Source organism: Mastacembelus armatus, chromosome 18, assembly GCF_900324485.2.
Source record: "Mastacembelus armatus chromosome 18, fMasArm1.2, whole genome shotgun sequence".
NCBI lineage: Eukaryota > Metazoa > Chordata > Actinopteri > Synbranchiformes > Mastacembelidae > Mastacembelus > Mastacembelus armatus.
In genome coordinates, this window is record NC_046650.1 from 12,361,866 (window position 1) to 12,380,276 (window position 18,411).

The 18,411-nt window shown below is 42.7% G+C and overlaps 1 protein-coding gene across 1 annotated transcript; it reads left to right on the forward strand.

Moving 5' to 3' along the window:
* The first annotated feature begins 419 nt into the window (after positions 1 to 419).
* On the forward strand, positions 420 to 18,107 carry ntn5 (netrin 5). The gene is made up of 7 exons (XM_026319087.2): positions 420 to 586; positions 6,361 to 7,817; positions 8,256 to 8,444; positions 10,645 to 10,794; positions 12,602 to 12,652; positions 13,668 to 13,748; positions 13,942 to 18,107. Exons 2-7 carry the CDS (start codon positions 6,371 to 6,373, stop codon positions 14,541 to 14,543), a joined length of 2,520 nt encoding a protein of 839 aa, XP_026174872.1. The 5' UTR covers positions 420 to 586; positions 6,361 to 6,370; the 3' UTR covers positions 14,544 to 18,107.
* The last annotated feature ends 304 nt before the right edge of the window (positions 18,108 to 18,411 follow it).

Here is an 18,411-nt window from a genome sequence, read left to right on the forward strand (position 1 = left end):
TGTTTAAATCAGACTGAGCTTCAGAAAAAAGCTGCACAGGCACGCGCAGCATATTATTAAGTAATATTTCTAGACAAAAGCTGAATTTGACAAAAGACACGCTAGTTTAGATGAAGTTAAAGTGTCAACATGTAGATTATCCAAAGGAAACACAGAAAACCTGAAATCAACTAAACATTGAACTATAAAATGTTAGCAGCCTGGTCAGACTCAGTTTGAGACTAAAAAACGTCCCTGTCTGAGCTGGATGGATATACTGTATATTTGCCATGTGAGCCGGTTCGGCAGAAACGCGCAGTGCGTCCAACAGGATGTGACTCTGGTCGAGGTGGGCGCTTCTGGCTCAGTTCAGTTACTATAAGGAGAGACACCTCCCCATCTGATCCCGTTAATTTGCTCACCCCCTCCACGCCTCCCCCTCCAGTTCCCGGTGTGTTGCCCCCTCTCGGTTAGTTTGTCTTCTGCTGCGCTCCTCTGCAGACGAGCTTGGAGCTGAATGTCCGGACACTTGCTGCGCTTCTCTTCATGATCAGGAGGATCCGCGGGAGCAGAAGAAGTGAGGAGGAGAATCACTGGGACGCACATGGTGAGCGCCAGTGATTTATTTAGTCATTTTTGTCGAAATGTTTCAGACTCTGTGATTCTTGAGGTGTTTGCAGAGTTTCATCTCAGATGAAGTCGCGCGTAAAGAGAAGCGTCACAGAAAGTCTGATCCTGTGTTTTCCCTTTTGCCGCTGACAGAATCCAAATGTCAGACGGAAATTTAAGCGCAAACTCTTCCATGAAATTACTTCGAGGCGCATTTTGCATGAACTTGTGTTTAGTGGTCTAATTAATTCACCAAACCCTCTCCTGACATTTTGCCTGCGGTTGCTATTCAGCTTAATCTTTCTTTTAAATTCAGCTCACAGGCGTGTGTTGACTTTATTCTTTTTCCTTATTTAATATAAAACTTTTCATAGAAATATTTAGGTTACAAACACTTAGAGTATTAAAATGCATTAAACTCTATGTCATATTGATGCGTTTCATTAGTTAGATTTAGAAAATAAGACGGTTTTATGTTTACGAACTATATCCCATACAAAACATAAATCCAAAGATTTTTGCTTTAACAACTTGGACTGAATTTCCTTATAAACTGTCAATTTCAATAACTTTCCAAACATGTCGCCGCCGGTGAGATCCTACCTTTATTAGTTATTAAATAAGTATAAGAAATTTTACGCATACGTGTTAAATCTGTGCCCTTGTGTCCCTTTGTCAAATCAAATAAAAACTGTAATATGAAAACATAAAATCTAAACTGAACTCAGCAACAGCAGGATTCTTTTAATTAGATAGGCTGGACTGTATTGGATTAATTCCACTTTAATGCCAGACGCATACGATCGTAAAAAAAAAAAAAAAAAAATCTTAATTACGTTGTTTGATCAGACCGTGATAGCCTCCCATTGTAAATATTATTGTTGCGCTCTGGAAGATAAAGCTAATTGACTGCAGCCTATTTCTGCCTAACAAGTGCAATTAGCTGTGCAGGTCTGATGTAATTGGGCTCCGGGCTTCACTGGTCGGTCTTGCCAGAATAATCAGACCAAATATGATAAACATTTATGTTTAATGAACCGTGGCAAGTGAATCATTATTCTCAGGTCAATTTTATGCTGCACCCACAACCTGCTGGGACTGCGGGCTGTTTGCCTTTTAAAGTCGTCTGTGGTTAATTAGTTTTCCTAAAATCCCTTGTTGCTCTTCTATCCAAGAGAAAATATACCGTGTTTCTCCTAATGGACATATCAGTCTTCCTTTTATATATTAGTGCGTTTTTACTTACACCCTAAATAAACCTGAAGAAGCTGATGTGTATTATTTCCAATAATCCTATACTCATTTTTAATAGTAATCAGTTGGCAAAATCAATGGCTGCTTTTATTTGTTTTTGTGCTGTTTTGTTTCAGCGTCTGCTCTTCATTATTAATCTGCTGTATGACACCGTGTGGATTTCACTGACACGCAATTACAAGAGGCCTTACTTTTATTTCCAACATGCCCGAGGTTGTCTTTGGCGTGACTGCAACATAGAATCAGAATGATTTCATTTCCATCTGTTTTTCAATATCAACATGTGAAGCTGGAGCTGTATGGAAAGCCTCTTGCCAACTTGTATGAGGCTGTAAAGGAGGAGGGGGAAGAATTGACAGGAAACTTACATATCAAGTGGGTGACATGTGTTTTCTTATTCAAAAACGAATTAAGCAGGACTCTTGGGTCAATGCAGAGGTGAAGGCACCCTCCAAGTGCCTGTGGAGGTACAGCTGACCTGTGGGGGGTCCTGCAAACCCACCGGATTGGCTGTTTGTTGGAGGTGCAAACAGGACGGAGGCCTTTAGCTAAAGATACAAGGAGTGATAATCCATTTTGTGCTGTCTGTTGCTTCTACCTCCCGGGCTGCCCCACTAAAATTAGATTATTACACCTAAAACAGAACTTCTGGAATCTGCTCCGTGTGGAATAACACACACATGGGCTTCAACTGTGCAGGCAGGAATGCAGTTTGGGAATACAGACTGCATACGTAGCCTCTCTCTTCTCACCCAGAGGCCAGTGTTGTATTTCTGACCAGCTGAGGACAATTGCAAATTAACAAAGGTGCCAGCATGGTAACATGCGCCAACAGGTGCCTTGGTTCAGCTTCAGACTTGTAGGCTATAAGGGAGAGCTTATATAATTGATCATATTTATTTAAAGGCTCCGTGTCTTGGAGCCGAGCTGCAACGTAGAACCCTGGGAAATCTTCCCGGCGACTAACGTCCTGATATAAAACTGCCTCTTTAAACTGCACGGCCTTGTGTTTATTTACACAAACCACAATTCAGTCTTTTGAAACTTATCACAAAGTAGCAAAACAAATTGACATTAAAATATTTGTCTGTGTTTTGCTCTGTTCATGGCTGCTGCCCATGACCAGGACTGTTAAAATATGTGTGACAGCCCAAATCCAGCTCATCTGCTCACCAGATCCAGATGTAGACAGGCCCACAGCTCGAACATGTGAACAGGAAAAGGAGAGTTAACAGGTAGCAGGAGAGAATCCCACACAACCTCCAGAGGTTTCTCCACTTCACTGCAATAAACTGCTGCTTATTTCCTAGAATTAAGCTGCAAAAATTTACATAGCTGGGTCAAAATGCTGCTAAATACCCATGTTGCAAATAATCATCTTTTACTCTAGCTTTGTGTTTCTTGCCTCTTTCCCTTGGAGTCTTGCACCAGGCATTAAAAAAGAGGACACATGCAGCACAAGATCATAAAATCATAACTTGCAGAAATAGGCGGAAACCTCAAAAATGAAATCCACATCGGAGACCACAAGGCCACAAAGCTTCATGCCTGTAATGAAAAGATCTTCGTGCCTCCCCTTGTATCTTCTATAAACAGACCATTATTCTTATTTTATTACCCTACAAATTCACCATACTGCTACAAATACAATACTAAAAACAGGTGTAAACACTTCTTTCTTATATATTTGTTTTCTTGGGTATTTTTGTGGTGATCAATGTATAAAACAGATTAAATCTATTCACATATTTCAGATAAAAATATAAAAACTTCCAGGATGCAGTGGACAAATGTTATTAGGATTCTATTACATTATAGGTAATAATAAAAGGACTGTTTTTCCCTTCTCCTCCTGATGTCCTGAACATTTCAGTTCCAGGCACTTTAATTGCATTTCTGCAAAATGCATAACGCATGAGGTGGAGTACCATAACAAAGTAAATATAAATTACATTTTGTTGCTCTGGCTTTAAGCACAAACATAAGCGGTGGTCTCCTTGCTGTGCTCTGTACGACTATGCTGTAAACATGCCTCCAGGTTGTCAGCAAGTATTTTTCCAGCCCCTTGCCAGCCAAGCATAGCTGCTTTTAAAGATCACCCGCCGGAGATGTTGTTGATCTCATCATACCACTATTTGGCTGTATAAGCCTTTTGCAGGACGGAGCTGCCAAGTTATTTCAAAACTTTTTCACTGATACTTAATGTCTCCAAAATGTATTTTAAAGGATTTTTTTTTTTTTTTTGTTATTTAGTCTTCAATTTTAGGATACTTGGAGTGGAACTGCTATTCGCAAACAACATTCATTGGCAAAGCAATTCCCCTTTTACAGTTGTTGCATTTTCTTCTCACCAGAGAATGCTGCTCATCTTTAACATGTTCTACCAACACCTCAGCTGTGTGAATTTATGGAAAGCAGCAGAGAAAACCTGCTGAAACCATATACCATATCCGGTGGGTTACGGTGGCGGTGCCAGACAGATGATCTGGCTTTGGAAGAAGAGAGATAGAGTCTGGGGCACATTACAAACCTCAGGGGCCTCTCTCAGAGGAGCATCCATTTATCAAAGCGGTTGTAATGGGCCGATGTTTAATTAGTCATGTAATGTGACAAAGACAAGAGCAAGGGCATGTCATGGGAATGTTAAACAAGCTCCCTCTTTCTCCTCCAGCCTTGTGTGTTCCACCCACCCCCAATCCTGAACCCCCACCCGCCTACGCTCACTCGTCATTTCCCATCCAGAATTCTTCAGTAGACGCTCAATGCTCTCCTACGTCCCTCAAGCCTCTAAAAACCCTTTCCCTGCCCATAATCCCCTTTGACACTGTCTTTCCTTCCTACATATTCAAGACATCGACACCATTTGAAACCAGAGACCTAATTAATCAACCGATCGGCTTATAAGTCCTGCTTTTTATCGGTGCGTTCGGGTTCCCATGGGGCATGTCTCGACACGTCAGGAATGGGCAGCCGAGGAATTCTGGACCCCAGGAATGTGGCTTGATGGCACTAGGGTCACAGTCAGATCTCTCATCACTGCACACGTTGCTTGTAGCGTTTCCTGTAACAATTTCATGAAGCAGATTCACTCTCACATGCCTGATCTTCCCTTTTGTCCTCAATGGGATTTAGCTGATCCACTTGCTAGACTGTCTTTTGTTTTGGAAGTCAGGAGAGGAGCAGTGTGTCCGAGGCAGCCGAGGAAGTGCCATGGCCTCTACGCAGGCCCCTCGGAGCTGTGTGGTCCCTGAGGGAAGCTTCATATTTCGGTCGTTGGCTAATTGAGCAGGATGACGAGGCCTAAGAGGCTCTCGGCCCCGTCCTCTCCTATGGGTTTGGTTTATGCAGCCCTGCTGACTTTGCTGTCAGTGTCAAACGCTTGTTAGGACATCATCAATCTTGCAGCAGTTAAGAATATTCCCAGAACAGAATGAAGGGGGCAGGTGATAGATGGGCAGGGAGATGGAAGAGCAACAGGAAAGTGATTTGAAAATATGGAAAGCAGGTAATAATGATACAGATGATGAATAACAATAGTAATGAGATAATGACTGGAAACAACCCAGAATGACCCAAAAGTGAAAGTGGAAAGTGTTGAACTTTCTTTGCAAGTAATAAGTGCTGGTTGGGAATGTGCTCCAGGGCTTTGTGTGACAGATAAAAACAATAAATCACCAGTTCCGGAAAAAGTAGAATCACTGTTCATTCTGTCCACATGCCAAAATTAACACTTGTGGGTATCAAATCTTGACAGAGGAATAAATTACTCTCATCACCAGTTGCAAGAGACAGGAAGGGATTTGTTCACACTGCAGCCGTACACAAGTCTGTGTTTGTCTTTACCACGGAAGTATCCATGTAGGAGCTCAATTCGAACACACATTTTGATCTATAAATCATTTCTTTCTATCCCAAACACTAATCTCCTAATCCTCTCCTTCCCTCCCCTTTTTTCTCTCAGTTGGTTTTCTCATACCCCCTTTTTTTTTTGCCCAATAACATTTCACATCACTCCTGCTCACCCCCCTCACTCGCCTGCAGCACTAACCAACGATAAAGTGATTTGCAAAGGAGGGCCATAAATGTGATGGATGTCGCCCAGCTCACGGTTTAGCCCCAGCTGTCGGGTATGTTTTTTTTGTCATCTCAGACAGACTCGATAGGTGTGTGCCCTTCTTCACCCACACTCATCCGCTCCTTTTTCGGGGTTGAGGGGAGTTTTAAGACAGTTCTGTTCCTAAAGGCTTTGAAAATCATGGGTTCAAACCGGTGGCCAACTCTACTGTAAAGATCAGAGATTACATTTTTACGAGATGAGATCTTTATTGGAATCTACCAAAAGCCAACAAGGTGCAGTTGATGTGATGCACTGAGCTGGTATTGTGTGTTTTCAATAAAGGCACAGGTGGTTATTCTTAAATTTCCTTCTTTGTTTCATATAAATCAATCAGTAAATGTTTTTTTTTCTTTTATGATTTATGTTTTTCTCCTGAAAATCATCTTTTTTTCCATCCACAGGCTGGATGACATGATGTTCCTACCCTTTTCCCCTCCCCCTTACCCCTCCCTCTTCCCTGTTTTCCTTCTACTGCTCCTTTTCCTCCCCCCATCCCTTGTCTCCCCTTCCCTTACTCCATTGAGCTGGACTTCCCCTCATGACCCCTGCTATTACCTAGATGGCCGCCCACGACACTGCCTCTCAGAGTTCATCAATGCCGCCTATGGAGTCCCAGTTAATGCTAGCTTCTCTCAAAAAGCACCTGACTACGACACAAACATCACAGCATTGACAGACCTCCATAACCCTCACAACCTCACCTGCTGGATAGCTCCCAGAAGTCCTGACACCGGGGAATGGGTCCTTACTCTACCACTGGGTCGCCGCTTTGAGATCACCTATATAAGTTTACAGTTCTGCTACCAGGGAGAGCCATCGGACCCCATCTCCATCTCCATCCTCAAGTCGATGGACTACGGGCGCACCTGGAGGCCGATGCAGCACTACTCCAGTGACTGCCTCGGCAAATTTGGGCTCCCCTCCCAAACTGTGGCTCAAACCAGACATCAAGAGACTGAGCCCCTCTGCTCAGACCCTCGCCCCTTGCAAAAGCAGAGGGGTGGCATGGTGCTGGCCTTCTCCACGCTGGACGGACGACCATCCTCTCCTGATTTTGACTATAGCCCCACCCTCCAAGACTGGGTGACCGCCACAGACATCCGTGTGGTTTTCCACCAGGTGTCCAAAGACACCAAGGTGGATAAGGCAAAAGAAGTACGATGGCATGGTGGTGCAGAAGATGACACAGTGGCCGGACTTTTGAGGTGGAGATCGGGCTACAAGGGCCGTAATGGAGATCAGGTCAACAAGTTAAACACAGATAATACACTTTCATTTTTTGACAGGGAAACTAAAAACTCTGATATCAGAGTGAGGAACAAAGGGGAGAAAACTGACAAATATGGCAGGAAGGGTCATTATAAAGGGTCAGGTCAAGACAAAGATGGACACAACGTGACCAGCGAGGAAGGGGGGGATCATTTTGGCACAGAAACACTTGTTTCTTCAAAGAAAGGCGGGAAAGGCAGAGGGAGGGGTCGCAAGAAGGAGAACAATCATTGGCTGCCTTGCCCTAATGGAGGCTGTAATTGGACAGTTGAAGGGCGAAATAGGAGCAACAAAGGGCGGGAACTGAGGAAGAGGAGGAACAATAATCTCAACATGAGACAAAGTCTCAGGAATCTGCAGATGGCTCCAGCCTCTCCTTTCCGAGCTCCTCTGGCGCTCTCGGACCTGCAGGTCGGAGGCAGGTGTAAATGTAACGGACACGCATCCAAGTGCCGCCGTGATGACACCGGCCGAGCAGTGTGTGTGTGCGAGCATCACACGGCAGGGCCAGACTGTGATGTGTGTGAGGATTTCTACTTTGACAGACCGTGGCACCGAGCTACACCCACGCATCCAAACCCCTGTGTTGGTGAGTCCTGAAACCACATTAAAAAAATCACATTAGGATGCAATATTTAAAGATCACTAATAAACAGCACAATACAACACTTACACAACTTGACTGTGTGAGTGTGTATATATATATATATATATATATATATATATATATATATATATAAATTATATTTATTAATTTATTTTCCTCTTCTTGCAGAACACACAAGAAAATCAAATCTAAACTAATGCACCTAATATACTGTGAATAAAAATGTATTTATCTCAGTTCAAATTCTGACCTTATATATAGTCTATGACATTGTGAGCTAATACTAAATCTCAGTGTATTAGTTATTCCAATTACAAATATTACACATTTTTGAATGTGTGAGAATTTCTCTTATTTTTCCCACCTCAGAAATGAGATCTTTATGTTCTTGGCTATTTACTATGTTTTTTCCTTACCCAGCCTGTGAGTGTAATGGTCATTCAAACAAGTGCCGCTTCAGCATGGAGGTGTTTCAGCAATCGGGCCGGCGCAGCGGAGGTGTGTGTCAGAAGTGTCGCCACCACACGGCCGGACGCCACTGCCAGTACTGTCAGAACGGATACACCCGCGACCACAACAAAGCCCTGAACCACCGCCAGGCCTGCCAACGTCAGTCACTAGATGTGTGTGTGTGTTGTGTATTTGCGCATAAAGACTTGGCTAAAGGTTTTGCTACCTTTCCACTGAATAACAAAAAATCTCAGAAAAATTTTCTGGCATAAGCTTAAACTAAAAATGATACTTTTGTTTTTGATGTTATGTTATTTTTATTTTAATAACAAAACAAATGGAAATGCTTTTGGAAAAATATTGGGTGCCTTAAAGTTTACAGTAACCCTAACCCAAACCCTGCCTACTAACAACTTCAGACTAATATCACCAAATTTCTGCTGTGGTCATCCCTCCACTATTTTGTCAGCAACCTGGGTCCTTAAGTGAATGTCAGCTCTTTAGCATCCAAAGATGCTGAATTTGGATAAAGATCAGGACCTGCAGAAGGCTGCATCTAACAGGTCTAGTTTTTTCTTCTCATCCATTCTTGGTGCGGTTAGATATATGTTTTAGTCATCTTGCTGGAGAAGCCCTGAGTTGTGACGGAGACAGAGCTCTCTGACTCTGGACAACATGTTTCTCTTCAGAATACCTCCATTTTATTTTGCCCTGCACAAAACCTCAAGTTCACTTTCATTCAGAAAAAAACACATATGGTGCAAGTTCTTCACTATCTGAACTATCTTTCTGTTCAATCTGGGGTCAGTTTTCCTCCTGCAGCTACGTCCAAGCAGTTTGGCTTCAACTTCCTAATGATATTAACAACTGTGGTCACAGGAACATCAAGCTGCTTGGAGATGGTCCTGTGGCCTGAACCTCGAACACATGTGGCAAAGATTTTTTTCTGTATCACCTCAGACATGGTGCACACATTGATACCAAACACCATAATAAGCACTTTCCTCCATTTAAACACAGCCTGAATGATACCAGTTGAAGACAGTGGTTTGTACAAAATATCACCATGTCCAAGGACTACCCATAATTTGTTCAGACCATTTTAGAGGATCTTTGCAGAATTCAGTTCTTTCCACAGCTTCTTAGTTTTGCTCTATGAAATACTGTAGGTTTACAAGATAAAACAGTCTGTGGGAAGAACAGAGAATAGTTTGAGGTGTAAAGGCACCACGTCTGTGTTTGGGTGCATGGCCTGTACTGTAACTGTAAAACCTAATGGTGCATTCCTGGAAGATGAAAAGCAAATCATAGTGTGAGAGACAGTGTTTATGTCTGACAGCCTCTGTGTGTGTTTACATGACCACTGTGTGTCGGTCCGAGCGAACAGAAGTGTTTATGGGCTGGTTACATTGTAAGTGTGGACAGCTATTCCTGTTAGTGGTGTATGCACAAACACACACACACACACACACACACACACAAGCTGCCACCTGTATCGCCATCATTACTGCCATTTGGCATCTGCCATGACCTCTGACCTTTGAACTGATCATATGTCCTAAGTGACTGTGACACTGGCATGCTGCTGTGGAAGCCAAATATATTCAAACTAAATGGGCTCCCTTTGAATTAGAAAAATAAGTTTATGATTAAACGTCCAATATTTTCTGACGTTTGATGTATGAACCAATGAGAAATTCACAGTCACAACAGTCTCACAGCTTTAACTTTCTGATACTACTGTATATCTCACCATTCACAGGCCAGTGGTGATATAATTACTCATTTTTTGCAGTCAGGTTGTTTAGACTGATTGTGAGGACTTGTGTAAACATTACTAGAGTGTGAATAGAGCTGCTGAAGTGTGGCTTCCTTTCTCCATCTGTCTTCTCTCATCGGATCTTGTCCTTTGATAGCAGTGGTAAATAAAAAGCTTGGTAGTGTAAACCAGATCCAGGCAGAAATCACCACAGTATAATCAAAAAGAGAAGGAGAGAAAGGCTCCTGATTTATGCTACTTCTGTTTGCCATGTCATATTCTGTTGGTATCCAAATGGAAGGATTTGTGTTTTTTATCAGGACACCTACAGAACAGCTTCTCTGCTGACATGTAATTTCACTAAAAACAATATTTCCTCTCTTTGTATCTTTTGCTTCTATTTTTTTCTCTTACATGAGGAAACAGAAACAAATGGGGAGCAGGTCTGAGTGGCTGTGCTGCCTCTAGTTCTCTAAATGTTTAACAGGAAGGCATTCGCTAACATATATGCCGTGACGACTTCACAGAATATTTATATTCCAATGTGGTTTTTAGTTAGAAAAAAAGGAAGATTTCTCACATGTTCATTGTCTTTTCCAGCGTGTCAGTGCCATCCTGTGGGAGCCGTGGGTCGCTGGTGCAACCAGACGTCAGGTCAGTGTCTGTGTCGAGACGGGGTGACCGGCCTCAGGTGTAACCGCTGTGCCCCTGGATACAAACAGGGCAAATCCCCGCTGCGGCCCTGCATACGTAAGTTTAGGAGAAGAAAAGCCAGAATTGGCAGGAGTTACTGTTCAGAGCTGCTTCCTGTCTTTAATTACCACAGTCTGACCGTTACTTTCTCCAATCATTGTCCAAACATTAGAAATTACCGATAAACTGGATCCAGTCAGGCATCCCAGTTGTTCTGGCCAGGGAGAAAGTTTTTTGTTGTTTAGGTTGGAGGACATTATTTTATATTAATTATGAGTCCTATCTAAAAACTGTCCTGGTACTCAAATCAGTCACAGATTTTGAATTGTTTGTAGTCAGTCATGACAAAGTGACCTCTTTAATTTCTCCCTCAACCTCCTTTGCTTGTAACCTAATTGGATTAAAGCTCTAATCCTTTATCAAATAGAGGCTCAACATGAAAGCGGCCGCTGCTGTCAGGACTAATTTGGTCCAGTCTCCCAGCATGCCCCCTTTTCATCATCTGAGGAGACATCCACAGCAGAGCTAACATGAGCCGATCACAACACAGAAACCTCATCTCCAGCTGATCAGAGTCAGATCAAGTGGATTGTTGCTACTCATATCCACCGCACCAGGCCAGCACCGAACCCCAGCCGTGTGTGTTAATCCACGTGTACTTCCCCGCCTAATCGCGCGAGTGCCGACAACTACACAGCCACTGACACTGTGTAAGCCCCAATCAGGTGACACAGGGAGCCAGCGGCAGGGAGCTTCACACCTGTCGTGTGGCTCAAAAGGCCCCAACACAGGGCCCATGCTCATAACTCTCCCGGTGAAAGGAGTGAGTGAAAGAAAACCTTGTTTGTTTTTACTGCCAGACCATGTCAGGCTATGTATAGCATCTCTTACCCCCACCATCTTCTCCGACACCTCACCTCCTCCTCTTATCGGACACACCAAAAGACACGCAGCAGTAAGGAAAACTTAAAATTAGCTCACATGGAAAGTTCATCCACACCTTGAGCAGATCAGGAGGTTCCCAGAATTAAGGATTTCTGTCTAACCTGTCCAGAAACTAAATAAACTGATTTTGTTTTAATTCATGTAATAAATTGAGGAGTAGCTACAGTCACGGTGGACAAACACACTTAAAAACAATAAAAACATCCACAAAGTAGAGTTGTGGTTTAAGTGCACAGGGAATTGCTGACATCGCTAAACTTCAAACACGACTCTGTGCACACAGGTGCGCTCGTTTGCCTCATGCTGACCCCACCAGAGCGTGTGCATCCACAAACACACACCAGCATCCTGTCTTTTAAAGGTGGGGGGCAGTCAGCTGGGTGGGGGTGTAGGGTGTCACTGGCCCAGTTGTGTCAGAGAGGACTGGATATGTTTGAGAGGATCGGAGTGTGATACACACACACACACACACAGACACACACTTTTACAAGAGGCCTGGATAATGTATGTACAGACCAGTGTTTTTTTCATTTTCCATCCACTGTTCAGACACATACACATTCAGAGAGTGAACATTATTGCACTCTGTTTAATGTTTGAGATAAAACCATACAAGTACTGATGGTTTGACCTTATTAAAAAGTAAAGTTTATTGCTGTATGTGTCTTAAAGTGTGTGTTTCAGTGTGTTTCAGGCCCACAAAGAGACCACACACACACACACACACACACACACAAAGTCAGATTGACACTTGCTTATCTTCTGCACAGGCATGCCTCATGCACCGGGAGGCATTTGAGCATAACACACATAACACACATAACTGCAACGACCTGACGGCTGGTGTAGGTACAGGAGGCTGCAGCTCCTCTGTGTATCTGTTGCTGTCACCTGTCTGCAACTGTGTTTGTGTCTGCAGGAATTCAGGAGGTCCCCCCGACCCCAGTCTACCAACCCCAGTACAGCATAGGTGAGTAGATTTATTTACATCTTTTCAATAAGTGCATTTAATAATAATAGTTTACTGTGACATTTGGGACCAAAGTCACATATAAGCAGATTACAACTCACCATTGCAACCACCTGTTTTCTTCAGCATCCTTTATTATTTATTTGTTTAGTCAATAAAATGTAAGAAAACATTAAAATTATAATTTATTAGAACCATGGTAGTGTCTCCAATATGCCTGTTGTGTCCAATTAGCAGTCAGAAACCCACAGAGATTACATCATCTGTCACAAATCCTTCCATTCCTGAAGCTGAGATAAAAAAGACGTGTTTCAAAAATTGCCTAAAATTCCAAATGATATAAAAATAATTTTAGACTAATTGTTGTGAGAGAAATTAAAATGTTCAGAACAAACAACTCTGTTGTTTGAAAACTGAAACAAGCTCACATCTGTTCCAGTGATGTGATGGATAAACAGGTGAACATCACAGGAAAGAAGTGGAAGCTCAGCGACAACATTTCTCTAATCAAACGTCTGTGCATCGACATGTTGGCATGTCTGTGTGAAAGTCACAAGCAGGAAGTGTTAAAAGTGTGCTTGAGACTGTGAATGTTGTTGTTGTGAAATAAGGTTTTGTTCACTTCCCTTTAACCCTGTGCTCTCATGCATGGCAAATACAAATTTATGGCACTTCTGTAGAATCATATATCAAAACAAAAATCTTCTCTGAAGTCCTGCCACATTTTTAACAGAGGGGTCCTTGAATTGAAGCTCTTTTGGGAGCTGCTGCTGTAACTCCGCATGCAGAAGCTAACCACTCCCTCCTAGTGGCGGCTGGAGGAATGTCCCACCTGCTGCAGACGCGGATCATCTGTTAGTCACAGGATACTGTGATGACAAATAGAAGCAGCCATATTGTAATTAGGGGAGAAGACATGTGCTGATATGCTTGCTATGAAATGATCCCCCCTCATTTGATGCATTCTCTCTCTCTTTCTCTCTGTCTCTCTCTCTCCCTCTCTCTCTCTCTCTAGCTGAGGAGTGTGTTTCATACTGCCAGCCTTCTCAGGTCAAAGTCAGGATGAACTTGGAGACTTATTGTCTCAAGGACTATGGTTGGTATCCTAAACCCTTTTACTAAAACAGTAATTTTGCAAAACATTCCTATGCACAAACTAAGACAGTGGATGTACACGGGCAAAGCACATAATGTAACTGTAAATTGTCAATTTGATGATTTGGTGAGTGAAACCAGCCTTTTCTATTGTTGTCTGGTGTAAATATATTTTACGTGTCTGTTCTTCTCAGTGCTGAAGGTGCAGGTGAGAGGGATGGAGCGTTCAGGTCCCTGGTGGCAGTTCTCCATCTCAGTACAAACCGTCTTCCGCACAGGATCCACCTCCCGCGTCCGAAGGGGCCCCCTCTCCCTCTGGGTCCCCGACCGTGACCTCAGCTGTGGCTGCCCCGCCCTCAATGTGGGTCGGACTTTCCTCCTGATTGGCGCAGAGGAAGGAGAGCGGGGCTGGGGCCCAGAGGAGAGTCGCCTGGTGGCAGACCGCTCCACTCTGGCCCTCCAGTGGCGGGAACACTGGAGCCCCAAACTCCGGGGCTTCCGGGGGCAGGACAAGAGGGGGCGCTGCCCTCTGAAATCCCCCGGCAACCACCATCACCAGCACTCAAAGCCCCAGTCTGGGTACATCCCCCCCCACCTGCTGACTGACAAAGACACTGACAATGCAAACACACACTCTATGAAAGAGGACGACACTCAAACCTCAGCAGTGCCACACACACACTCTCACACAGATGGTGAGGTTGAATCCACGGAGACAACTGTCTCGCCCACGACACCTGCCCAGGTGTGTTCGACTCCAGGTCCTGAAGGAAAAAACAAGGAGAAATTAAAATGAACAGATGACTAGCTGGTTTCAGGAACAACAGGAGAGACTTTATCCAGAGAAAACCACACACACACACACACACACACACACACATTTTATAATCAAGTTTTCTCATGCAACTCTGTGTTTTTCAAGGGTAAAAGGTCAAAACTCTTAATAATTCACAAATAATACAAAGTTCTGCAGCTACATTAGGTGGTAAATAAGGAAATCTCAAAATTGGTGCTGTGAAATATTAGTAATAAGAATTTTAATATTTTCTACAAAAAAAACTTTAAAAATTAAAGCCTGACTAAACTCAGACTGAAATATTAAGCAGTATTTTTGTCAGTATTTTCCTAAATGTTTGAATCATATTTATTATTTGACTATTGTATGTAAAACACACACATTCAACAACAAGAGAAAATGACCTAAAATACAAAGTTTGTGCAGGTTTAAAGAAATTAAGATTATTCTACCTCACATTTGCTAGAGACAAATGTAAGCATATTTAGAAAAAGTATTCCTCATATATATAAATATAGAGCGGCCATGTTATTTAAATGATTTACAAATAGTGACTGAGACAGTAATTTTGATTTTGCATTCTGAGGTCTCATGAAATACATTTTCAACGAGAACATTTTACAAAATAAAAATAGTTTCAAATTGCCACTAAATGTAAAAGTGTTCAGTTGATAGTCTCAAACATTAATCTGAGTTGTAGTAGTTGATGTAGCTGCAGTGTAATTTGTTAAATATTATTTTAAAAATCCTAAATATTGTGCTGGTGATTTATGAACTAATTTAAGCAAAAATCAAAAAACATTTTATTAGACACATTTTTTTTTCATTTATTTTATTTAGTAATATAAAATTGTGCATCTGTACCAGAGGAACTAATTTTTTTTTTTTGTTTAACAGAATTGACCTTTTGCTGCTTTAGGCTGTTTCACATGCACTACAGTAACACAAGCTGCAGGACATTCACAATATTTGGGGGAAGTGACTTTATCTACAATCTGCTCCCTAATTGAACAGCTGACACAGAACCCAAAACAGGCCTCAGCTTCATTTTCTAACTGTACATGAATCCTCACATCGACACCCATGGGCCCTGATACGGATCTCAGAAACACCTGGCCGTCCTATCGTCATGACTTCTGTTTCCATTAGAGATATGGCGTCATAGCCCAGGGGGAACGGTGTTGGTGGTGGCAGGGGGTACATTAAGACAGATGGAAGAGCTCCTATTTGTTGAGCAGCCATGTTGTTTTGGTAGCGGCCGTGTCAGCGATTGGCCGTGCTGAAGCCTGTGATTCAAAATAAAAAGTGAAAAATAGACTCGCTGACTGATCACCGCTCAGTGGGACTGAACATACAGTAAACCGAGTGAGAGGAAGTGTGTGTGACAGCTTGTTTTTCTGCTCTTAATGTATGAAGTCCAAATGTTCTCACAAGGATCCAGAGCTGGAAGCTTTCAGGGCCCAAGCAACACACAGGGCCCCCCCCCCAAGACACGAAGATAACAAGAACTCTGTTCGGTTTGGGTTTGTCTTTAGGCAATATCACATTATACAGTTCTGGGATTGTAAAGTTTTTATGTTTTCACTTTACAAAAGAGAAAATAAGGAAGCTGTATCAAAATAATTCAGTTTGATCAGGAAAATCAATTTTCGTAAGTCACTTTTTCCAAAAAAACCAAAACTCACAGAAAAGCTAAAAACCAACAGGATTTTGTGCAATTTCATGTCCAACCATGTCATAAGGTCAAAACTGGGAAAAAAGGCAAATACACAGTTAATACAGTAAAAACAGAAGAAACTGCACAGAGGTTAGACATTCAAGATAAAAATGAATATATAACTATCTGAGAACAAATAAGACCTACAGATTTTCACTAATGCTGATATATATTCTAATAGTTTTTTGTAGTATTAGTTTTATTTTTAGACTGAACAAGCTTTTTGTTAGGAAAGAAATTGGAGCAATTCAACAATTATAATTTCAGTTAATAATAAATGATTCATTTTTAGAAAGCCGACCGTGGAGATGTATAATTTAAAGGTTTAGTACGAGAACACTCAGTCAGACATGTTACAACAGCACGGACAAAACAGCCAAACCAGTAAAGGTTTGTCTTGAAGAGTGCAGGGTTACAGCGCACATCTGCACACGTATAACAATACAAACTGTGTGTGTCTGAGCGAAATGAGAGGGGGAGGGACAACGAGTGTGTCAGTACATGCACAATTATGTCCTGCAAGCACAGTATTCGTGTGTGTGTGTGTGTGTGTGTGTGTGTGTGTGTGTGTGTGTGAGAATGGGAAGCACCTGCTGCGTTGCTGCAGGAAGCACCTGTCAGCAGTTGTCTCCTCAGTGCAGCCTCTGTCGACATGAGGGTTTGATCCTAAAACTCCCCAAACACACACACTTACACAGACACTAACAGACAACTTAAGCCCGCGGCTCGCTCTGCTGCAGGGGAGCACGTTGTCTGCGGTTTTGTTCACATTACACTGACAACACACACTTTCCAGAGGTGCCGCGGAGCAGGGAAGGCCTACTGTTTCATGGCATATGGAAAATGAGGATGATCAGCTTCTTCTTCTTTGGCATAGGAGGCTGCAGTTTGTGTGTGTTTGTGAGCGTGTGGTATTATGTTTACAACCTGCTGAGGGTATGTTTTACGAGAGGTGACTTCTCCTGCGCTGCAGCCAGAGCCAAAGTTCAACTAGACCCCTTGCAAACACACACACTCACTCTTTTTTCACCCTCTCATTTCCTTACTCTCTCACACACTTCTTCTTAGCTTGCAGAGCTCTTCCTCACACACTCCAAAATGTAGCTTCACACCCAAGAGCTCACTGTGACACACATACTCATGTTTGTGCAGCTATCTTTGAGAGGACGCTCACTGACATCTCGCATTCCCCAGACCCAAACCCGAACCCAGATCCTGTTCCTACTTCTAACCTGAACCCTAAAGCTGAGCATCAAACAGTCTTTAAGGTGCGTTAGACAGTGAGGACTGGCCAAAATGTCCTCACTCCCATGGTCCAAAAGTCAAACTGCCTGTCACAATGTACAGTCATACAAGTTCACACTCACACAGGGCTTCTGTTAACCTGAGAGGCAGAGGGTCAATCCCTGTGATCCACAGCCTGCATGCCTTCCATACAGACACGCCGCCGGCACAGCAACCTGACTCCCAGCTAGATTAGGACTAATCAAGCGTGGCACGGCTCCACACACTTGCAGACACACACGGATACACTGTAATGAGAACATGTGCACATGGGAAGATTTTTCCAATTTGTGCTTTCATAGAGTTTCTGAGAGTGATGATGGGTCTGTGCTGAACCATTTTCCACATCCTGCACTTTTCACTCACATTTCTCTCCATTGACACTAAATGTGACAACATATTGGGGATTCATTTTAATGAAGCATCAACACAGGTGATAAATACAGCTGAAAATCCACTGATGTGAGAAATACAAAAGATAATAAAAATTTAATTTACATTCAACCCCCCATGTGCTCGATTATCTCCACACTTTTAGGATGCTGAAAAAAAACAAGGGAAAAGTGCTGCAAAAAACATAAATGGCACAATTTCAGTATTCTGATCCAATTAGAAACAGTCATTTATACTAAACTTCACTTTATACTATCCTGTCAGATAGTAAAAACTCTGTGAGTGTGAAACATAAACTGTATGGAACAAGTGTCCGACCGCTCCAGTAAAAACGTTCCCACCAGCCCCAGGTGTCCACCAGTCATCTGGTTCCTTGTTCACAAACGTCTGGGACGTCTCAGACCTTCCTCAGCTTTGTAGTCTGTAGTCTGAACCTACTTTTGTCTTTGTAGTCATCAAGTAGAACCTTACTTT

Coding starts and splice junctions, on each gene's coding strand:
- ntn5 (XM_026319087.2), top strand. CDS start 6,371: ATGATGTTCCTACCCTTTTCCCCTCCCCCTTACCCCTCCCTCTTCCCT. Junction 7,818..8,255: donor GCATCCAAACCCCTGTGTTG/GTGAGTCCTGAA, acceptor TTCCTTACCCAG/CCTGTGAGTGTAATGGTCAT. Junction 12,653..13,667: donor CCAACCCCAGTACAGCATAG/GTGAGTAGATTT, acceptor CTCTCTCTCTAG/CTGAGGAGTGTGTTTCATAC.